Here is a 21,532-nt window from a genome sequence, read left to right on the forward strand (position 1 = left end):
CAGCCATCAGATCTGACAGACTTAATATGTGCTCAAATGTTGTCTGCCACACTAAAGGCTTGCAGGTTGACCAATTTTACCCGGAATGTTCCACCTCAGCTGGTATTGACCGAGCCGACGGTTTTCACTTCTGTAAATCTAGTGTGAAGTGGAGCTTTAAGGTTGTGAAATTGTGTTTTTAATAAAACGGGATTACTTCAAAATATTTTATCACACCTTTTAGCTTTTGCTTTGTATGCCATCTCAGATGGCATGAAAACAGACAGTCAGTTCATAGAAATCCCCAAATCATGGGTGTGCTTTGATCCTTCAGTCCTGCAGGATGAGTTCATATAAAATTAGTTGCTTATTTTACATTTTCTGGCATAGAACTGGGAGAAAACATCACTTCATAATGGCAGCGAAATGATAATAAAGCTGAGAAATTTGTTAAAATGTTACTATAAATATCACAACCTGCTGAATAGTTGCTAAGAAATAAGTGAGAAATCGCAACTGATTGGTTACTAATAGGCAGTGTTGGGTAAGTTACTTTAAATTAGTAACTTAGTTACATTACTAGTTACTTCTATCAAAAGTAACTCAGTTACTTCAAGTTACTCGTTACTAGCAGGAGGGACTATGCGCTTACCTGCTGCTCCTTGGCAGGTAGCTCCATGCCCTCCTGGGTTTTAATTGCACCTTAGAACACACATGCATCAACACTACAATGAGCGGGTGGAGGGAGGTTTGGAGTCTTCTCCCACCCCCATTCTCTGCGGCCTGCTGGAGCGGGAGGGCTAGTAGGAGGAGTTGGCCATCCGACTGCGGTCTGGGGTGTGGGGCCTCCCTGCTGCTACGGAGTCGGGGTGGTCTGCCTCTCCCCACCGCAGGGAAAAGGGTAACACCACCTGGGTCTGGGTGCAATTCCCCCCTCCAGGGGCAAGGGTACCTAGACCCGGTTTGTAGAGTACGCTTGGGGAGTGTGATTGTGTGTACAGCGTCTCTTTATGTCTGTCTCCACGTTGGTTGAGTGTGGAGTGAGTGCATATGAGAGCATGAGGGTGGGAATGGATGTTTGTGTCTGTGTGTGCCTGTATGTCTGTGTCTATATGTCAGGTTGGGTATCAGACGCCACCTCTCTGGGGACACCTCAGGCCCTCCAAGGTTTGGAGGCCTATCTCCACCCACCACTACTTCCCCTGCCGGTGGCGGACTCCCTCAGGTGTCGGTGTGTTGGTGGTTCTTTGTGTCTGGGGGTGGGCGTCCGGGTACACACCGGCTCACTCCTTGGCGGCCGCTTGTCGGGGCCTGGGGCCTGGGGCTCGCTCGGGCCCCTTTGGAGGTGGGGTGCCCCCGGCCTCTCGGCCTGGGGCTCGGTCACTCAGGCGCAGCTGGGGGCCAGCGGAGCTCACGGGCGCGTCACTGCAACTCCCCCTGACTTCTGCTCCGCGGCTGCTGGGCGAGCCCTCATCTGGGACTCTCCTCAGCTCTTACTGGAACAGTGGCGCGGCTGCCCCTCTGTTGGTCTTCCTTGGTCTCTTGTGTTCTGGGGGCCTCTGGATGTCTGGAGTTTTGATCTCCTCCATACCCGCTTCACACCCTGGAGGACGGGGCTGTGGCCCCCCCACACTCCCTAGCAGATCATTACATGGAGAAACCTTTGGAATGCAAGCATGCTGATCCACACAGGTATGCACACATGGGTATTCACAGACGCGGACTAAAGCTTTCTTGGCTGCTGCCTCAAAGCACACTGTGCGCTGTCTATCTTGCGTGCTGCACAATATCGTTTATTACTTAGTAAATATTGATATCTATGACTAGCTAGTTTATTGTGATGGTGCTTTGTTTTCTCTATTATTATGTTGCTCTTTGTTGTTTGCTGTCTCCTCTGTTTGTTTTTTTTGTTTGTTTGTTTTTTTTTTCCATACAGGTGACCCAGGAGTTCTTTTTTTTTCTCTCTCTCTTCCCCCCCCTTCTCACCGTCTCTTCTCCCCTTTGGTTTTCTTTCTTTCTCTCCCCCTCTTTCTCTCATTCATTCCCCCTGTCCTATTTATTAAAAAAAAAAAAAAAAAAAAAAAAAAAAAAATGACAAAGGATGAACTGAAGCTCTGCCATCACGTAATGTCGCATACTGCTGTTTCTGATGTCATTTAAAAAAAAAAAAAAAAAAAAAAAGTTACTCGTTACTTTCAAAGTAACTAGTTACTAGGGAAAGTATCTTTGGTTTTACTCAGACTTCTCTTGTTAATGTGTTGCTTCCGTAACTGGATACCCAACAAGATTGCCAGCTTGCTTACTTGCCACAAGTGCACTGTGCCACCTACCAATAGAAAGGAAAAAATAATCTGCATATTTCCACGAGAGAAATCCCACGCCTGGACCGTCGTTGACTGTTGCCATGATTCTAGCCTACGTCACAGCGTCACGTGCGCTTTTTACATCCAACACAAAAACTGCAGTCGTGGTGCTTTCGATTGTACTCAGAACTCTGAAATTCTGCCTTCTGAATAGGAAGATGTAGGTAACACCAGACTGCAGATGAGCTGCTTACAGAGCTGGACTGGGACAAAAAATCAGCCCGGGCATTTTGACTAGAGAGCGGCCGCCATTATAGGAAAAATCATAAAGCCTTTGAATGAAAATAAACACTGTTGTGACAGTGATGTACACTGTTCTGATGCATCAATCTATCAATCGTTTTTTGTAAGATTCAGATAATTATGTTTTAAAAGCAAGACATTTTAAATGAGAATAAGAAAGAAAAGTATTTCTTTGTGCCCCCCTTTCCCTGTTAATACCCTACCTGGCCCCCTGGCAACACTTTGCTAGACCCGCCCCTGCACAGTTACCAGCTGTCAGCTACATAAAAAAGGATCCTGGGGTTATTTGTCTCTCAGAAACAGTTCATAACTTCAACTCATTCATGTCACCTAAAAGGTAAACCTGTTTCTCCATCACCTGTTCAGCTCTGATGATTCAGTAAGGACATCTCCTGGTTTCATCTTCATGTTTCCCTCTCACCACATATCCAAACCGACATCATGACCAGCAGCTTTTACAGCTGTGGCTCCAGCAAACATCAGCTGATACTAGAAATTAATATTAAATCAATTCTAACAACAGCTGATCAAGCTTAAACGTGCTGCTGTTGTTTAACGCGACCGCCACTGGTTTCTTCTTTCTGGCGCAAAGTGGGCGATAAACAAACAAGAGAGAAAAGCCGATCAGCTGATCACTGATCAGTCTCATGATTGAAGTAGAAACGGGAGAGGGAGGGGGAGAATGAGAGAAGAAGAGGCAGCTGTGCAGCTCCAGCTTTGTGTCTTTTTTGTTGTAGCTGAAGTACGGGGCAAATTGTGTTCATTTTCACCTCAAAACGAAACGCGTAATATTTTCTCTGAATATGAGACGATTCTGTTTTTTAGGGGACGGTTGGCAACTTTAATAATTAACCTTATGAACAAAATAAAGTTCAACATCAGTAACATCATAGCACCCACCCAGCTGTATAGAAACTCCGTCATGCTAGCTAGTACCCAGTACGAAAAAGTCAGAATAACAAAAATAAACTCCACCCAAACTTGGTTTATATCTGACCCAGAGAGACTGCAGGTCATAACTTCTTACCTGAAGTTCAGTTCACCTGACACTCGGACCGGCGGCCGCCTCAGGTCTCTGCTTCTCCTGCCTCTTTCCCTCATCCACCTGCTGGCCTCCACCACTTACTAATGTTACTGAATCTGTGGAAGCTCCGCGATGCCACCACACGAAGTAACGAATAACGAGCCTATCTAAATCCCAGTAACGAGTAACGCGTTCTAGCATCCTCAGTGATGAGTCCCATCAGTGGGGTTTTGAAAGAATATGCTGTCCTGTAATCAACTGCGTACTGCCACTTGGATTAAATCATTTTTAAAGTTATCCCGACTGTCACAGAAAGAAAAAGGACAGTTTGTGTCTGTGTATGAAAGCAAATCAAACATAATCACAGTTTCTAGGGGCCTACGGGAGGAGCAGGAAGAACAGTCTAAAGTTAGTGTTTCCAAATGGGAAATGAGTCATCAGATGTTACAAATGTAATAAAATTATACAAATTATGTTTGCTGTGTAACAGAAGGCACGCAGCAGATTATTCTGTTTCTATGTGTTCACAGCTTTCCATGTGGATTTGTTGTTGTTGTTGTTTATTTGAGTTGGTTTGTTTTTTTGCAGCCACAACTCTGGAGCATTTTTTTCCACACCGTTTGTGGTTCATCTCTAAGGTCTACTCTTACAGCAATGCAGCAATTACAGAAAAAAATCAAACCATTAATATCCTCTTGCAGTATCATTAGGTCAGTTTAATCAAATATTCAAAACCAATGTGCATTAAGAGCTTAGGTAACTCTTAAATTCAACCATCTACAAGGCTAAATGCATTGAATTACCACCAGCTGGTTATGATATTTCCAAAAGGAGCAATTGAATAGGTGTCACTAATAAAATTCCTGATAAAAAGTGTCACTACTGGACATAAATAAACACACATTCCTGTAATGCTTCTCTATGTTTATTTAGGAGTTGAAACTGTTTTGTTTCCAACAGACTTTCAGTGTCATCAAATAATGGTGCTTACACCCAAGACACCTAAAATTGCATGTTTGAGTTCCAAGACTGAAGCAATAATGGGTAATAACAAAGCAAAAAGCTTTTGGTTTCATTTTTAGACCATAAAAAATGGAAAAAAAGTCAAGTCTAGTCAACCGAACTTACATCCAAACTAGACAAGTAAACGATTTGTGAGTGTTGTTCTGTAGAAACAGAACTGAATGTGATGTTGCACAACTTAAGGTTATTTCTGTCCTCTCATAGACCCGAAATTAACTATTTTTATTAATGTTATTAACCACAGTCTTTCCCAAACAGTTTTGTAATGACAAATTCCAAACTGCCACTGAATGAGTTTGCAGAATACACTGGTTGGGATGGTGTTTTGTTCTTTCTTTGTGTTTATTTGAAGTAAGAACGCAACTAATGGTAATTTTAAAGATAAAAGCTGGGTATTGTATATGCACTTAAGCTCGAAACAAACCATGAATTACAGACAGGAAACTAAAAACCAGTGTGAACTTTTGACTCAAATTAAGTATTGTGAGCTTTTCCACCACAGCACTAACCAGAAAGCCAAAGAACCTGCAGGAGCAATCGCACACAGTCGCAGTGACACTTTCAAAAACAAATGCTATGGTGAGCCAAACGGCTGAGAGAAATAAATGGGTACATACACGATTATTAAGCACGCCAAGAGCTGTATAAAGTTCTAGGTCGTCCATATTTGAGTAGCTTCAGTTATTCAATAATGTGGCATTTTTAAAGGTGCTTAGTTTGTTATGTCACTAGCTGGAAAGTTTGTAAAAAATTATTTATGAGCAAAGTTTTCAGTGAAGTAAGAGATTTTGAAATGAACAATATTTGCATTTTTATAGACTGTGACGATTTCTCGGATGGAGGAACAGAAGTAATGCAGTGCAGCATGTCTTAAAACATGCCTCGAACCGACCTATGCCTTTGCTTCCTTCCCACTTTCTTTCTGTATGTGCACAAGTGCAAATTATTTTCATTTTATAGGGCTGATTCTTTCGTTATGCTGCTATTCAGTCAGCTCAGCTCTTGTTTGCTAAACCTGTTTTTTGTTTCAGACCCATGACGGGAAAAAAGCAGAGAGAAGGTACTTGAACTCTGTTTGATCCTTCAGACAATAATACAGAAAAAAATATAAATTGTACCAACAATGTACCTACCTACACACATACATTTATCGCCTACAAACTCTATGTCCTCCAACTAAGAATGATTTGAGTGAAACATCACAGTATTTTTCATCCCAGTGTAGTATGTAATTTATTTAACAGAGGGTTTGTGTTTCAGCTTGAAATCTTTTGTAGTTCTTCACCTTTGAAATGAAAAAGGTAGGGAGGAGAGACATCTGCCTTGCTTTTAATGGGTATCACAAATGTTTTAGTAATTCCACTCCATCTGAAACTTCCCTCCCCTTCGGCACCCTCCCAAATTATAGCAATGGAATGAAGCTGAGACTCTTTGCCTTACAGAGCCTTAGTGTTTTCCCCAGCTAAGAGGATCGGAAAGATTCATCCTGTGGCTTTGCATCATGGAGGGTAGCAGTCAATCCAGCAGTCAACAGCTTCTGTGGAAAGATGTGAGTCAGATTTCTTCTTGTTATTGGTTTATAGCAATTAACTGATTATGTTTAATAATTATTGATTTTTTTTTTAACCCATGTAGAATTTGAGCTCTCTAAAGTCCAAAGAAAAGTTTTATTAGTGACTTCAAAAAAGTAATATAATCATTCAGTATTTCAGATTTAAGTTACCTTTTTTCTTTTTTTTATTCAAGAAGTGTGGCTTGATCTCTTGCTGAGTGATGAGAGTTTTGCCCTGAATATTAAATTTTTCATCTAAATCTTTTTGGATTGGCTTTTCACCTTGGCTTTCTTCTTTTATTTCCACTCTCATATGTAGTCTCATCTGGACCATTTTATTTGCTTTATATCTATAATATCTTTGCCTCTCAAATGAAAGGAGCATACAAATATACACCAAGAAATGTCTTTATTTCAGACTTTATTATAAAGGACCAAGACAGGCAGGATTTTCAGCTCTGAGATCTTTTTTTCTGCTACTTTTTTCTCACACACTTAATTTGTTGGAGAGAACTTGCAACAGAAAATGAGCACAGGGGTAAATACATTCATAGCGGTGTAATATTATATTTTTTTCTATATGTATGACAAAAGTAAACTCTTTTACCGTGCATCAAAGAAATGATGACATTTTGTTCTGCAGATATTCATGATGAATACACAGTACGTGAATAGTTATGATTAAAAGAAATCACCTGTGGCGTCTGACTTGTATTACAGAATTGCTTTAGCAGGAATTAAAATGCTCATATGAGTGTGGCCCAGTGTGATAAACCCCTGCCTCTGCTTGTTGCTTACGTGAGCTACCTTTTCTGTTGTTGTTGTGGGGTTTTTCTCATGAAAGTGCTCACTCTTTGCATGATAACAGCAGGGGGCTCCAGGCACTCTTCCTCACAAAGCTCAAGAGGAATTGCCTGGCTGATTCTGAACTCCTAAACCTTTAAACACTAGTTGGCGGGTGCTGTGCGCTCAGACTGCTTACTCTGTCTCCATCCGTGCCTTTATTTCTGTCTGTCTGTCTGTCTATTCAATCCTACATTCTTCCACTGAGTATTCGATATTCAAAGCACAGGCAGAGAGGTTTGTCCTCTTGTTAAGTTTCCACTGCTTATGCAACCTGCCACAGGAGACCAGACGATTTCAGCCACCGTTTTTTGTTTTTTTTTCTTTCTGAGAAATTTATATTGCAAGGAATTTCTGGCTCCCTGATAGTAGCACTCTGCTTTTCATCATGCCCTAGGAATGTGCAACACTTGCACCTCACATTTTTGTGGCTACTGTTTCTAATATGTCAAATAAAAACAGTGGCTATTCAATAATAGCAAAAGTATAGTTTAGGTTTATAAGTTATCTTGAATAATGATTTCTGTGTCTTTCCTAAAGTTAAGCTGCTAATGCATTTAGCTACCAGAAATTCAATTCGTCTTCCCGTTAGTCATGCCACATGTATCCTGCAATTTAAAATAAGGAAATAAGACCAGAACAAATGCATTATTTGGAAGAATTGTGGCTAATCTTTTATCAGCATACCAGTCAAAGGTTAAAAAAAAGCCATACCACTGTTATTTTTAAATAATTCCTGCATATTATACAGAACCCTTGTATGTTAAAATGCTACCTAATCTGCCAGGGTTAAATGCTATAACAACCACAGCCACAATAGAAAAAGAAAGCTGCTTTATCATCATTTAAAAGACAAGATAAGCAGGATTAATTTTGCAAACTGAAGTTGGTTCTTTTTTTTTTGGACATATCTGCTTTTCTGTTGTCCTCTGAGACCTTCAAAAGGGCTCCAGTGTGAATGAGTAGCTTTCATTTTCTCCCTGCCTGAGCTCTGGTGGAACAAAAGCCTGTCTTTATTAATTTGTGGCCTTAAGCTTGGGGAATTGACTACTGCAGGCAGAGTTTTAATTTGAAGAAAAGTTTAATAATTGTAACCTTTCTGTGACATGTGTAGCAATCTGTTCTTCCCTGCGCCTGGCACAGGGATGGCTATATGTTTTTGTCATCAGAATCCTGAGAGGTGGATACATTTTTCGGAGTAGCCAGATGAAATGGCAGCTGTTTGGGTTAAATGCTGTACTTGTAAATAGGAAACTGAGACAAAGAAATGATAGTGGAAGTAGCAAGTTCAGGCATTAAAGCAGACAAACTGCTTCAGAAAATAGCTAGTTCTTTGACAAAAAAAAAGGTTTAATGTGCAAACTGTGTACATAAAAATATTAGCAGGAGAAATCAACTCGAGTCCCAAACAGCCTTTTGCAAGAAATATCCAATTGCAGAGCTTCAGCTTATGTTATGTACACCTATAATAGCAGGTTAAAGTTAAGTGAAAATGAGCAAGGCCAACCTTTACAAAACACAAAGAGTGATCTGTTGATCTCAACAAGCTGCTGCAACTAAAATTTTCAGATGTGTTTTCCACCTGTGCTTGTTTCCTGAGCACTGCATAAATTACAACTCTCCCGAGGCCCACCTTCAATTTACTAACTGTTGGGATAAGTAGCTGCAGATTTTCAGTCAGTGACTATAAAAGCATAGTAGGTAATCCACACCAACCACATAGACATCTCTTTGATCTGTACACTAAAGCAAACACTCTATCACATTTAGTCATTACGAGGGGTTAAAGTGGGATTTGGGAGGCGGGGGGGAGAAACCCTAAGATTGTGTGTGGTGGTGCAGCGTGGGAGAAAGAATCACTTAGAAATCATTCACATTGTAATTTGTGCTGTGAGCTCCAGTAGATTTGTGTTCTGTACAGACAGGCTGACCTGTACTGCTGCTCTGAGGTTTCCTGCTCTTTCTGGATTTAGGCAAATTAATTCAGCGAGCTATAAGTTGAATAATAAGCTGGTACATGAATTGTTATTAACTAATTAAACAAATCTAGCATGAGCTAGAAAATTATGCAAATGCAAATGTCCAGTTCATGAAATAAACGAGCTAATCGTTAAAAAAACACTCATCTTGCTCTCCTGTCATCTCTTTCTTACGTGTTCCCTGCCTCTGAGAGTGAAGTTATTACATATTAACTTCTTTTCTTACAAGCTGATATTATTTGAACTGTTTGCGATTTAGCAACTAGTTCGATGCTGAAGCACAGTAGCCACAACTTTATTGCCATCTGCACCATGAAGGCATGGCAGGGATAAGAAGAAAAAAGGATTTCCTGAAAGTGGGTGAGTCACCACTGAATGGCATTCGTTTATTAATGAGCAAGTCATAAGTTAGTAACTGAGCAGCAGACAAAAAATTAACTTACTCTGCTGTACTATGTATACAATCTGTCTGTCAGATTCAATTACGGATTAACTGAAGGTGCAGGAACAGCATTCCCTTTTTAACCCCCGATCATTAGAGACTGAGCTCAGCTAGGGCACATTTCAGTCTGTGTGTTCTCCAGAAAAGACATGTTATTGTTTTTATACTGTTTTTGACTAGAGTCTGTATTAATATCAAGTAAAAGAGGAGGTTATTTTCAGCCTTTTTCATTATTCTTCTTTTTTTGTATTATTTATATTATTTGTGGCTTATGCTTTGTATTATCAATGCTTCAGTGAAGCTCTGCTCAAACCGGTTTGAGTGGCCAAGTGTAGTGCTGTACATGCTTGGCCGGCCACAGGCCGGGGCTCTTTTGTTTAAAAGCTGGATCCAGGAGACCAAAACAGTCACTGACCTTCCAGCCTACTGGATGATGCCCACTGATGTGGACAAGGTCTACACTGAGGTGGACTACAAGACAGACTCGTCCTCAGGTACAGCTAAAAAAAAAAAAAAGGCACATGGTAAGTGCATCTGTGTAGAGAATTGAATGTCAGGGATATGTGCTGGCCGCACAAGTCCGTGTGGGCACAAGCCCACACTTTCTGACCTGTCACCATACTTCAGATTTTGCTCACTCACAACCAGGCTGTTTTTCATTTAAGCCAATGTCCCTACTGCACCTTTGTGACAGTAACAGAGACAGAGGCAGGTGTGGTGAAAGCTCAGAGACAGGTATTCATGCCCTGTTTGGTGGAAATCAAGAGCTGGAATAATAGCATCTTCAAATACCCAATTATATTTGTCCACCACTGTTTCCAGAACTGCTATTGTTAACTGTGAGGAGGGTGTGGGCCCCTGTTAAAACAGCAATTGCCGTCACATTACCATTACATAGAAAGACAGACCTATGTTAGACTAAAAGCTTCATTCAAAGAAATTCATGGTATTTCAGGCATTGTTTGAGAAAGGCTGTTTTATTTAGTGCTGTAACAACTGCATTCTGCAGGCCCGTGCAGATAACAGCGACTTAAACTGGATGCAGAAGTACTACAGCTGTGCCCAAACACAAACTTGGTCAAACTGTTGTAACTTTGTAGTTTGGATGCCGACTGAATGTGTTGTGGTTTGTGTCTTACCAGACGTGGACTTTGACAGCAGCTCTGTCAGAAGGAAAAGCATTTTCACCAAGGTTTTTCTACAGTCTCCACAACACCACAGTCTAAGCCTTTAACCAAGTTACAACTGCAGTGTGCAATTGAGAGGTTCCATCACCTGTTCATAGGACCCAGTTATGCCTCCTCAACAAATGGTTCTAAGCCACATTCAGACTGATGAACTTTTGCATAGTTTGTGTCTTTTATACTTCTTTTGACCTTTTTTAAATTATTTGCCACTTCTTTTATTTGAATTGAAGTGGCATTATTAACCTTTCCATGTAGGTTGCTTTGTAACTTTAATTAAACCTGTTGTATATGTACTATATCAACAACTATAAAAAGATTCTTTATATGAAGGTACTATATGTAGCCTCAGTTCTTCAACCTAGTGATGGTTTTACAGCTTTTGGTTGCATTCATCCATACGTAGAAGAAATTTGATTTTTAACAATATCTTTATTCTTTTAACTAAAGCGAAACTCACCAACAAACTCTTCTCAGCTGAAAAATCACCACACTTCCCTTAAAACTCAAGGAGAAAAACGGGTTACCCCATATTGGACCACCTGGTTTTTTGTTTTTGTTTTTTGTCTTTTTCTTTTCTTTTATCTTTTGTCATGGAAATTGTAGTAATGTGTCTGACAGTTTCTAAGGGGTAGAATTTCTTAGAATATGTCCAATAACAGCCAGTTATAATTTAATGATGATTTAACCATTTATTACCTTTTTTCATACAAATGATTGGCAGGCAGAAACACAAAACACGGCCATGACAGCGCTGAAAAATTTGTCTTTGCTTTCAGTGAAGTAAGTCAACAAACCTGCTAATGGGATCCCAAACTTGTACTACATTGTTGCCATAAACCAGTCACATATTTGCATTTTCTGTATTTCATAAGACAATAATAGCTCCATGAATATATTTTCCCATTCCTTTAATATAGAAACACAAATGTTGCATAATGTTGTTAATGCAGCATATGCAGGTCACATTCATTCATATTTTATGTTATGGTTTTTAATTTCATAACAACACTGGAATATATATTAGCTGTTGCACAGCACAAAGATAATCCCTTCAAGGAAAATCAAAGAACACCATACTGACTTGTAAGGCCACGCTTGTATTTCCTGCATATGCATCGAGTCACCCTCTGCGCACATTACTTCTACGCTCTCGCTCATGTCAAATTCATAATCTGCCAATAAAATCTCCAGGTAATAGTTTATGAAGAAGGCCACTGTTCTTAGTCACATGCTTGCCAGTGATATGACTTCCACAGCGTTAGGATGTGATGTCTCCTTGTAGTGTAATGCCAATAAGAAACATTAGGATGTATGTGTGCTTGTAGTGGAAAAAAATCTCTGCTCTAGCTTTCAGATCTGATGCTTTCTAAATGTAAATTTCAAGACAGTCCACAATAACTACTACATGATTGCCAAAAGCATCCACAAAATGATTTGATGTCTGTGTAGCAACTGCACCAGAGTTTCACAGCTGTAGCATCTCTGAAAGTGCTGGACACACTCTTTGTTTCAAGCATAATCCAGCATAAGGTTCACAGAGGAGCATCTATAGAGGTGTATTTTTGGGCCATCTGTGGTATGCAGAGAAGTGCAAACTTGATCTTGTCAGCTGTCAAGAAATACTCTTTATCTACTTCTGGTTGAACTTTTCCTTCAGTATCCTTCTCTCTAACAAGTGATTAATTCCAACCCACCTGTGGCTACATAAACTGTATTCCTGCTGTTCACTGGTGTTGCCCTTTGGTATAACACCCAACTGTGACTTCTGCAAAGATTCATCTGCCTGTGACCTCTGTACAGCTACATCGGGTGGCATGGCTTCATCCATCTTTGATCTCTGGCCAGCGATGTCTGGTGGCATAGCGGGTGCAGTGTTGTTCCCTGGGAGAGCTTGCTATGTATTTGTCCTCCAGTTAAACCGCTCAGTCTGTGTCGCTTTGATTTCTGTTACGCCAAGGTGCATTTCATCAGCTGGTTTGCTTTAAAAAGATATATATATATATTTATTTATGTAGCTAAAGAAAGACCCAGAAAAAACAATCTGTCAGCAAATGTTGCTGAAGTTGATGTTTGATCTTATTACAGCTGCTGCCCACGTTATGTAAAACCTCCTTGTTACTCTCTTACTTGCAAGAGCATTTATGGCATTTGATAACAAAATAAGTATTCAACACTCACATTCATTTGGTTGTTGTTTGTTGCATAATACAGGCAATACAAAAATATGGAATATATATATATATATATATATATATATATATATATATATATATATATATGAAAAATATGTGTTGCTCAAGGTTGCTAGCTGTCACCCTGTGAACTCCATCCCAAACAGGTTTGCATGGAAGACACTGAAATGTCTGCAAACACTCACCATTTACTCTCGAGTCTGTAGTGAAACTTGAAACCGTGTGACTCAAACCAAAAATGGAGAATGCTCGTCTTCAACCAAGATGATGGGCTTCACCGCTGCAGCCATGTTTCAGTAGACACAACTTTTAGGCTGAAGGCCCACCCACAGCTTCACTACATTTTGCTGAGGAATAGTGGTGTGTGTTTGCAGACAGGTCTGTGTGCTCCATGCAATTTACTTTGAGCTTAGACCAATACCTAGGCCTTTGTTTTTATTCCAAATTGATTTGTTATTGTTCAGTTACCATCAGCAGGTGACTAATATTGCTAATATTTGGGGCATTTATAAATGCATCACATTAATAATCTTAAGTTGGTCTTTTGCAGGTTGAGGCTGGAAAAGGGAAGAAGGCGAAGTACCAAACCTACCAGCGAATTGCTCTGATTCTCGCTCTGGTCTTCCTGGTTTTGGCTCTCTGTGTTTTCAGCCTGAGATATCTGTGGGGCCCCAGCCTGGGGAAGGTAAGACTAAATATCATCTCCGTGATATATGCCAGTCATTAGCCTTATTGCCACCATCTGTGGTAAGTGGATTCTTCATGAGAGACAGATGAAAGCCGCCCTGAGTTTCCACATCAGGTTACATCAAAGAAAAAAAAAACTATGTGAGAAAGGAAAATGGATGGCCACACAAAAGAGCTCGAGGCAGTCTCTGCAGTCTGTATTGTATTCTTGTAGATTAAAAGATGTGTGGGCTATGGAAAAGACAGCTGTGTTTCGCTCTGCTCGTGTTTTGGCTGTCAGATCTGTAATTTTATGAATTCTTGGCCCAAACCACAAACCACTTTTTACTATTGTAAATGTTGCCCTGTTGCATTTATCTGCTTTCTGCTCACACTGTAAATATGGTCTCACAATAACAAACCGTGATAACTCAAAGCTGACCCTAATTGCTGTTGACCAGAGTGGCTGCAGCAGGACTGAAGCCTCTTGGCAATGTAATTGGGATAAACTCTTGTCCTGGCAATTCATCTTGTAAAATCCAATTCAATCACACTTGATGGAGAATATTTTTACTCTCCTCTTTTCCCCTGATTTTCCCAAGGGGCCAAAAAAGCTAATTTACTCGGGCTAGAAGGAAAAGTACAGTACATCAATAATTTCACATCTAGAAATTGGATGTTCTATACATTCTGAGCTCAGCTGGTAACGAGACAGAATGATTTAAATGAAATGATGGTTAAAAATTAGTACATATTTCAGACCTGAAATCATAAGGCTGCTTTGTGTGAACTCTAAATGGCATGAAATGAAGAGAGGGATGTATAGTCTGCTGCTGTTATACCAACATCTTTGTTGATAGCTAATAAACATTAATTCACAACATCCTTTGCCACTGTTCTTCTATGTCTGCTTCCATTGAGGTACAAATTTCAATTGCAGACAGTCCCTTCTAAGCTCAGGTTAAGCAATGTTCAGCTGCACTTCCTGTAAAGACGGTGTTGTCCACGTTCTCTCCTTTCAACATAGATATGAATCACCTTTGAGCCATCTCCTTTGTCCTTGTTAAATATTTCATGCCGGAGGTAGAGCAGTCATTATTTCCACTTTAATAAGCTGTGATCATTCTCACGTGGCACAAAATGTGTTGATGGTAGAGGTTGCCCAGGCGATGAATATCAAACCTGCGGACCCTGGGTTTTGCTTTAATAGGGTCTGGGGGGAGGCTCATTGTCTGGCCTCCGCATCAGGGAGTGAGACACAGTTACTTCAAAAGAGAGTCGCCTGTCTGTCAGATAGGAAGGAAGCTCCCTCAGTCACAGTACAACTCAGTTATGTGTTCATAAAAACAAAACTACAAACACTGCGCTGGAAATAAAGAAATTGATTGAAACAGTGGATTGATGGATGGATTGATTAATTCTCCTGCATCCTCGTAGCAGCCAATGCCTCGGTTCGTGAAAGGGTGTGAGATCATATGCAGCAGGATGCTTTTTGACTCACTAGCTAATCCTGAGCAGCGTCTGGCAGCTATGTGTATAGACCCTGGGCAGCAGAGCACAGCATTAGAAGCCGAGGGGAGGGATCCTAATCTATTTTAGGAAATAGTTGTGTGTGGGAGGGTGGGGAGGTTGTCTTATATGGGGCACAATAAGATCAGCATTCTGGGGATAGCTCAAATTCAGCTTAAGCATAAGGTTTATATGAGAGTGCCCATTTGAAATACATAGGTTTTGATATAGACAAATGCTGCACATGCTTGTACATGTAACTCTGGTTCCCCAGCTGCATGCATATGAGTTCAAATCAAGATTGGCTACAGAGTCTGCACATGCACAAAATTCGCCTCATATCAAATATTCGTGTTTTACCTCAGGCCCAATTTTGTTTTTATACACCTTGATTATTTTGTTGTGAGTTCCACATTTTTGGAAATATTAAATGTAGTGATATCACACACCTCAGGAATGCTGAATGCCACTTGCCTTTCGGTGCTCAAGTAACTAGAACATGCATTTGAATCTTGTTTAAACTCAACAGTGAGGTGAGCATTATCATGTAGGGTCTATTTACTTCTGTATCGTCTGTACTACACCTGCTCTAGGCAGAAGAATGCATCTACCCACAATAAGAGGCTGACATTCAAGACAGGAAGACAGGTTGTAAACAGTGATGGTGTCCCTCTCAGCTGTGCTGTAATGTAAGCTACCTGCATCCTTCTTTTGATTCGTTCTGGTTCGCAACTGCTCACAACTGCTATGGGTTCTCAGGATGTCTGCTGGAGACAGCAGCCCATAGCACCAAACTTTGACAACACACACAAAGCGAATAAATAACGCTTTAGAGCATAGCAAAAACATCTGTATTTAATTTGGCGGCCTCAACTGTCAATAGTAGGTGAATCAAATCCCAAAGTCCTCCACAGAGATATAAGATTCCTTCTTACGGGCTCATTTTCCACTAATCAATGTTTTCATTAGGAATGTCTTAAAATGTTTTGGAGTTCTTTATCTGCCAACAAAGATACCAATATACGAAATATTAGATAATTTTTTCCGTAAATATTAGTAAGTGACATGTCTTATTTTTCACTATGGGCCAAATATCAAAAGATAAATAAAGCCAGATCAAATTATTTTTTAGGAAACTAGAGCCAGATATGTATTTCGGGTGCAAAACAGCAAGAGTAAACGACTTCCATGTCAACAAAAAGACAAGCATATGCAACTGTTTGACCACAAATTTGTCCTAATAGCTTCATAGTGTGTTAAGTTATCATCAGCTGTTGTGTCAAATATTCAATTAATGTAATTACCCAGTATGGGGGGGATTAAATAAAAAGTCTGATTGCACAGTGTCACCAGAAAACAGAAGTTTAATAATTACTCAGTTTTAAAGTGAGTACAAAACACATTTATGAGGAACTCATTAAAAAAAGATAACACTTTAAAAGTGTAAAGCAAAAGATTCACAAGCAGAAAACGAGTTGGTTGAGAACATTCCTGATGTGGTCTCTTCACAGTTTGAAACCAGTTCTCACTGTTTCCTCCAGCTGTTTTAACAGATCCTGAATATGAGAGGTGCAAAGTAGATGCTCGAATAGCGTCTTGGCGACAGTTAAAATTATACTCGAATGAAAAATACGGCGGAGCACATGATTAAAAACATGTTTTTACTTTTTAATAACCTACAGTGGATGCGCTACTCTTTGTTGGTCACAGCAACAGCTTTGCATTTAACCACCAAAGGAAGCTGAATGCGTGCTCAGATCTTATTGCTATAATACTGGGTAACGTAACTCCCTCATTACGCAGTATTTTAGCAATGTAACTCCCTCACTGTATGTGCTCAGTCGGTAGTGCAAACTATGTACCTTTATTAAAAAAACAAATCCAAAAAGCTACTAAAACACGCATACTTATTACACACCGCATATTACATAGATCGCTGACCTTAGCATTGCAATTAGAAGTCAAAACCACAGCACAGCTTCAGCCATGAACGCTTATGTTGTCACAGTTCACCAAAGGATTGTGACCTTTATGTGGTATAAATAACCGCATAAAGGTAATTTGCTCGGTGCATTGTTTTTCAGTATGACATGATAACCACTGGAGAGCTTCTTTTAATTACCTGCAAACATATGTTATTACAGAGGCCTGGGGAAGATACCCTGCTATCATTTTCTCTGCCTGTGTGAGCTTGTGTTTGCGATAGAGAGGGAGAGAGAGGGAGAGAGGGCGTGGTTGCGCTTGTCTACATGCGATTGTTTGCGTGTCAGCGTGCATTGTGTGTTTCGGTGTGTAGATTAGGTGCCTCTGCATTCTCTTTTGGCTTACGGCAAAGTTCTGTTTACTATGTGCTCATTATTGTTCTGGGCCACAAGTCTCACTGGGGGATTTTGCCTCCTTGTAAATTAATCCTCTGTTATTACCAGTTTACATCAGCAACTCTGTGAAAATGAAATCTGGCGGTGAATCCAACAGAAAAGTGAGAATAATTTGCCTTAATTAAATTATTTTTATAAACAGTTCCTCTGACAAAAAAAAGGGATTAAACCTAGACAGTGATGTATGCTGTGCATAAAGTCTGTGGCACATAGTATACAAAATCCACATTTTCATGTCATTAAAAGTGATATATTTGGTACTATTTTTAATTCATGAACCACTTTCAGGAAGATTATTTGCAGCCAGCAGCAGACCCAGAGTAATTGTGAGGCTGTAGACATTGTAAACCAGTTTTTCCTGGGGAACCTTGAATGGCTCGCAGGTGCTATTGGTCTGTATGGCAAAACTGCCTGAGAAATACATGAATGTCAAACCAGAGGAAAGTGGTCCATTATTCAAGCTGAAATTGCATTGCTCACCTTGATTCCTTTCCCTCTCTGGTCCCAAGGTAGCTGCTGAGTTGTCGCTCCTGATGGCCTCTTAAAGGCCTCACTGTCAGGACCGGCTTCTTTAATGAACACTGCTGCGCCTGGTGCTTTTCCACTGGTCACAGGTGTATGGCTTTTCAAGGCTGGCCCCCAACCCCCACCCCCTTTGTTTATTTATCGTTCGTAGGCTGTATACACCCAGCAGACCCCACAGTGTCCAGCTGTCAACATGCAGCAGGGGAGGACACACAAGATTTGATCATGATATGTTTTTGTCTTTCTGTCTCGCTGCTGCTTTTTTTCTTATATTTTCTCAATGAATAAAAGAAGACGATGCAAACTTCTCCTCAGGAGTGTAAGGAGTTTGTTTACTCAGTCTGATGCGAAGGAATTATTATTCAGAGGAAGCAACAGGGCTTATCTAAACAGCTGGTTTGGCAGGACCTTTTGGGAGGGCTGCTTCTCAGTCAGTAATCTTTTCTGATTTTACATGTCAGGCTCATTCATTCATTAGCAGGCCAGTGTCCACTGGTGTTTCTCCCTGGCTGTTAAATTAGGCTGCAGTGGGCTCCCTCCTAAGATGATGCATTATGCCTTCTACTTGGGTAAGAGGCGGAGGGTGGGAAGGGTGGCAGACCAGGAAAAACAAAAGAGAGTTGTTTTAAATTGTTTCCACTGGAGTGCCTGAGGTAGGAAGGCTTCATGGCAGTTGTTACACATTCCTTTCTTCTGGGATGGTGACTGCAACAGAGAGCGTGACAGCATTGCAAAGCCCACCGGGAGTCATTCATTGTGCCAGGGAGCATTTTAGTGTGTTTGTGATTTCATTTTTAGACGCCTGAATAATATTTGTGTAGGAAAGATCAGCATCTTAATTGTCAGCGCTTTATTTTGCCAATACTTCAGCAGCTCATGTGCAGCATTTTGCATGCGCGCCGCGGTGAGTTAACAGACATAAATGCACGCCTTCTTTTTCCACACTCTGTTTCCCCTTCCTCCCTGTCTCACTAGTGTGACTGCCAAGTAGACTCTCTGCTCTGTTGTACAATTTAGAATGTGATTGAGCTTTCACATCCACTTTCACTCTCCCGGTAAGTCTGCATCTCTTCTAGCCTCAACGTGCATTCACAGACACAATGCTAAAGCAGAAGCTGCAGACTGGAAACACACTGTTCATCTTTTCTTTCGCGATATATTTGAGACTGCAGACAGAGATGTTGCCGTTGTGTCATTACATACTCTGATGAATCATATTTTTAGAAATGAGTTAATCTCAAAAATGTCAGCGTGCTCCGCTGTATTTCTGTCAGTAATTAAAAAAGTGACACTTCAAGTGTTGACACAGAAAATGAGTAAAGTAAACCAGGCAGCTCAGCTTTCAGGAATGTAATGAAGCTCATTATAATTAGATATTTATGCCAGATTTTATGTAGCCATAAGGCTCGATTTAAAAAACTAATATGCCATTTTACCAGCGGTCTTATGGGCTAACCTATTGTTACAGCTTTAGTTGCATATCTGACAGTTTGAGACCTTCATCTCCAAGGATGGCAGACAAAACTATGGAAACACACACACACACACACACACACACACACACACACACACACACACACACACACACACACACACACACACACACACACACACATATCTATATATATCTCTATCTATCTATATATATATGTATATATATGTATCTATATATCTAGAGACAGAGACAGAGGGAGAGATATACATAAACTTATATATATTATAAGGACATATATATGGGGAGCATGTTAGCAGCAAGCAGTCCAAATTAAACAACTAAAATTACTTCATTTGTCAATGCCATCTAGAACAACACATCCAAAAAAATTTGTGATCAGATACTATGAGGAACATCATTTGTCTGTGCCTTCCAAAACCATTACAAATCACAGCTGAAGAATGGATCGCTTTTATGATGTGATAATGCAGTAGCTAAGGCAAGACACTTCAATGGAAAGCAGTAAAATTTTAAAGTAGTATAACACTTTCGCAGTTCATTATTTGCCTTGAGAGAACATTTTTAGCATGTTTTGCACGCAGTATGAGGTACTAGATCACATGCATTTGCACTTTACCATTAACATTCTTAACACCAGGTTCAGGATACTGGTTTGATTTAGCTAATATGTATCTATAAGTGGAGAATTTGGATTAACAACTTGAAAGATGCTGTCGCCAGACTCAAAAGAAAAATCAATCACAAGTTTGTCACAGAGCCAACACATAGCTATGGACAGCTATTTACACTCACATTCAGACCTACAACAATTCAGAAGCACCAATTACCCTAACGTGCTATTTATTGTGAGAGGAGTACCCACAGAGAACCCACGCAGGCACAGGGACAACACGCAAACTCCACACAGAAAGGCCCTGCTGGCCTTCAGATTTAAACCCAGGACCTTCTGTGGAGGCATAGTGTGTTTGCACTGGTAAACAGTAGTTAGCACTATGCACTATTTACAGTAAATAATGTATATATAGCAATAACACAGTGAAATTACTCAGTTGCTTACATTTTTTATCATAATTCTTTTTTTTTCTTTTTTCCACACTCTGATAACTTTGGCTGTCATTTTTCTCTCTTTCCTAGACAGACTCTATGTTGTGTGTGTGTGTGTGTGTGTGTGTGTGTGTGTGTGTGTGTGTGTGTGTGTGTGTGTGTGTGTGTGTGTGTGCTTGCACAATTTAGCTTTGAAAGACTGCGCCTGCAGAATAGATAGACAGATATCTGGTAGACATACTTACTGTATTTATGTAGCTCACTATTGCTGTAGAAACACCCAGTGTCATAGGTTTGTCCCCATTACTGGTTAATTAATTATAATTGATACTTATGAAGACACTTGTAAGTATATTTATTAATTAAAATAAAGACGTAAGTCCTTTTGTGAATAACTAGACGTTTTCATACGTTTTATTTTGTAACATGAGGCTATTTTCCAATTCAGGGTCCCAGTAGTGATGAAACCTATCACAGCTTTCACACAGTAGGAGGTGGGTCATGTCATCAATCCATCACAGGACTGATGATATGACCTACGCATCACAATTTCAACTCATGCATTAACATGCATGTCTTTGGACTGTGGGGGGAAGCACACATGGAGAGAAAGGCCCCAGGCAGGCCTGAACCAGGAACCCTCTTCTTTTGAGGCAACACTGCACCACCTGCTTGCTGTGTTTTTTTTCCTAACTATTAATTAATTAAGTAGTAATGAAGTGTATTCATTTTAATTTGAACCGAGTGCAAAGTTCCAATATTCATTTCTGAAAATAACACCTTGATAAAATTTTAATCAAGGGTACTATCTTTAGATAATTGCCTGGAACAGTGGCTGCAACGCACTTCAGTGGTTGTTTTAATAATAGCCATCATTAACGCAATCAGTGACACCCGTACTTTCCCCACAATGACAAGTCAAAAGTATCTGGTTTAAAAAGCTCTGTGAGTTATGTTTAATTTGAAATGATGTAGAAACAAAAGTGTTCTCATGCTAGCGAGGATTTAAAGATTTGAATGGGCATGATTTATTCACAAACCAGAATGACATGTAAAGTACGAGATGAGCAGATCTTTGACAGTGAAGGAAGAAAAACTGGTGACGCTCATTAAGCAAACATGTCAGT

General features: G+C 40.2%; 1 protein-coding gene across 1 annotated transcript in view; it reads left to right on the top strand.

Moving 5' to 3' along the window:
* Window positions 1-6,075: 6,075 nt before the first annotated feature.
* The window catches only part of tnmd (tenomodulin), a 69,382-nt gene continuing 53,925 nt past the window's right edge, over window positions 6,076-21,532 (top strand). Inside the window, exons 1-2 of the mRNA XM_086301296.1 lie at window positions 6,076-6,181; window positions 13,378-13,512. Of these exons, the coding sequence (XP_086157422.1) occupies window positions 6,134-6,181; window positions 13,378-13,512 (183 nt within the window). The 5' untranslated portion in view covers window positions 6,076-6,133. The remainder of the gene's footprint in view (window positions 6,182-13,377; window positions 13,513-21,532) is intronic.

Source organism: Aulonocara sp. 'chitande type north' Nkhata Bay, linkage group LG2 (assembly GCF_057382095.1).
Source record: "Aulonocara sp. 'chitande type north' Nkhata Bay isolate Kocher_YH1m ecotype deep benthic linkage group LG2, A_spYH_male_GT1.1, whole genome shotgun sequence".
NCBI lineage: Eukaryota > Metazoa > Chordata > Actinopteri > Cichliformes > Cichlidae > Aulonocara > Aulonocara sp. 'chitande type north' Nkhata Bay.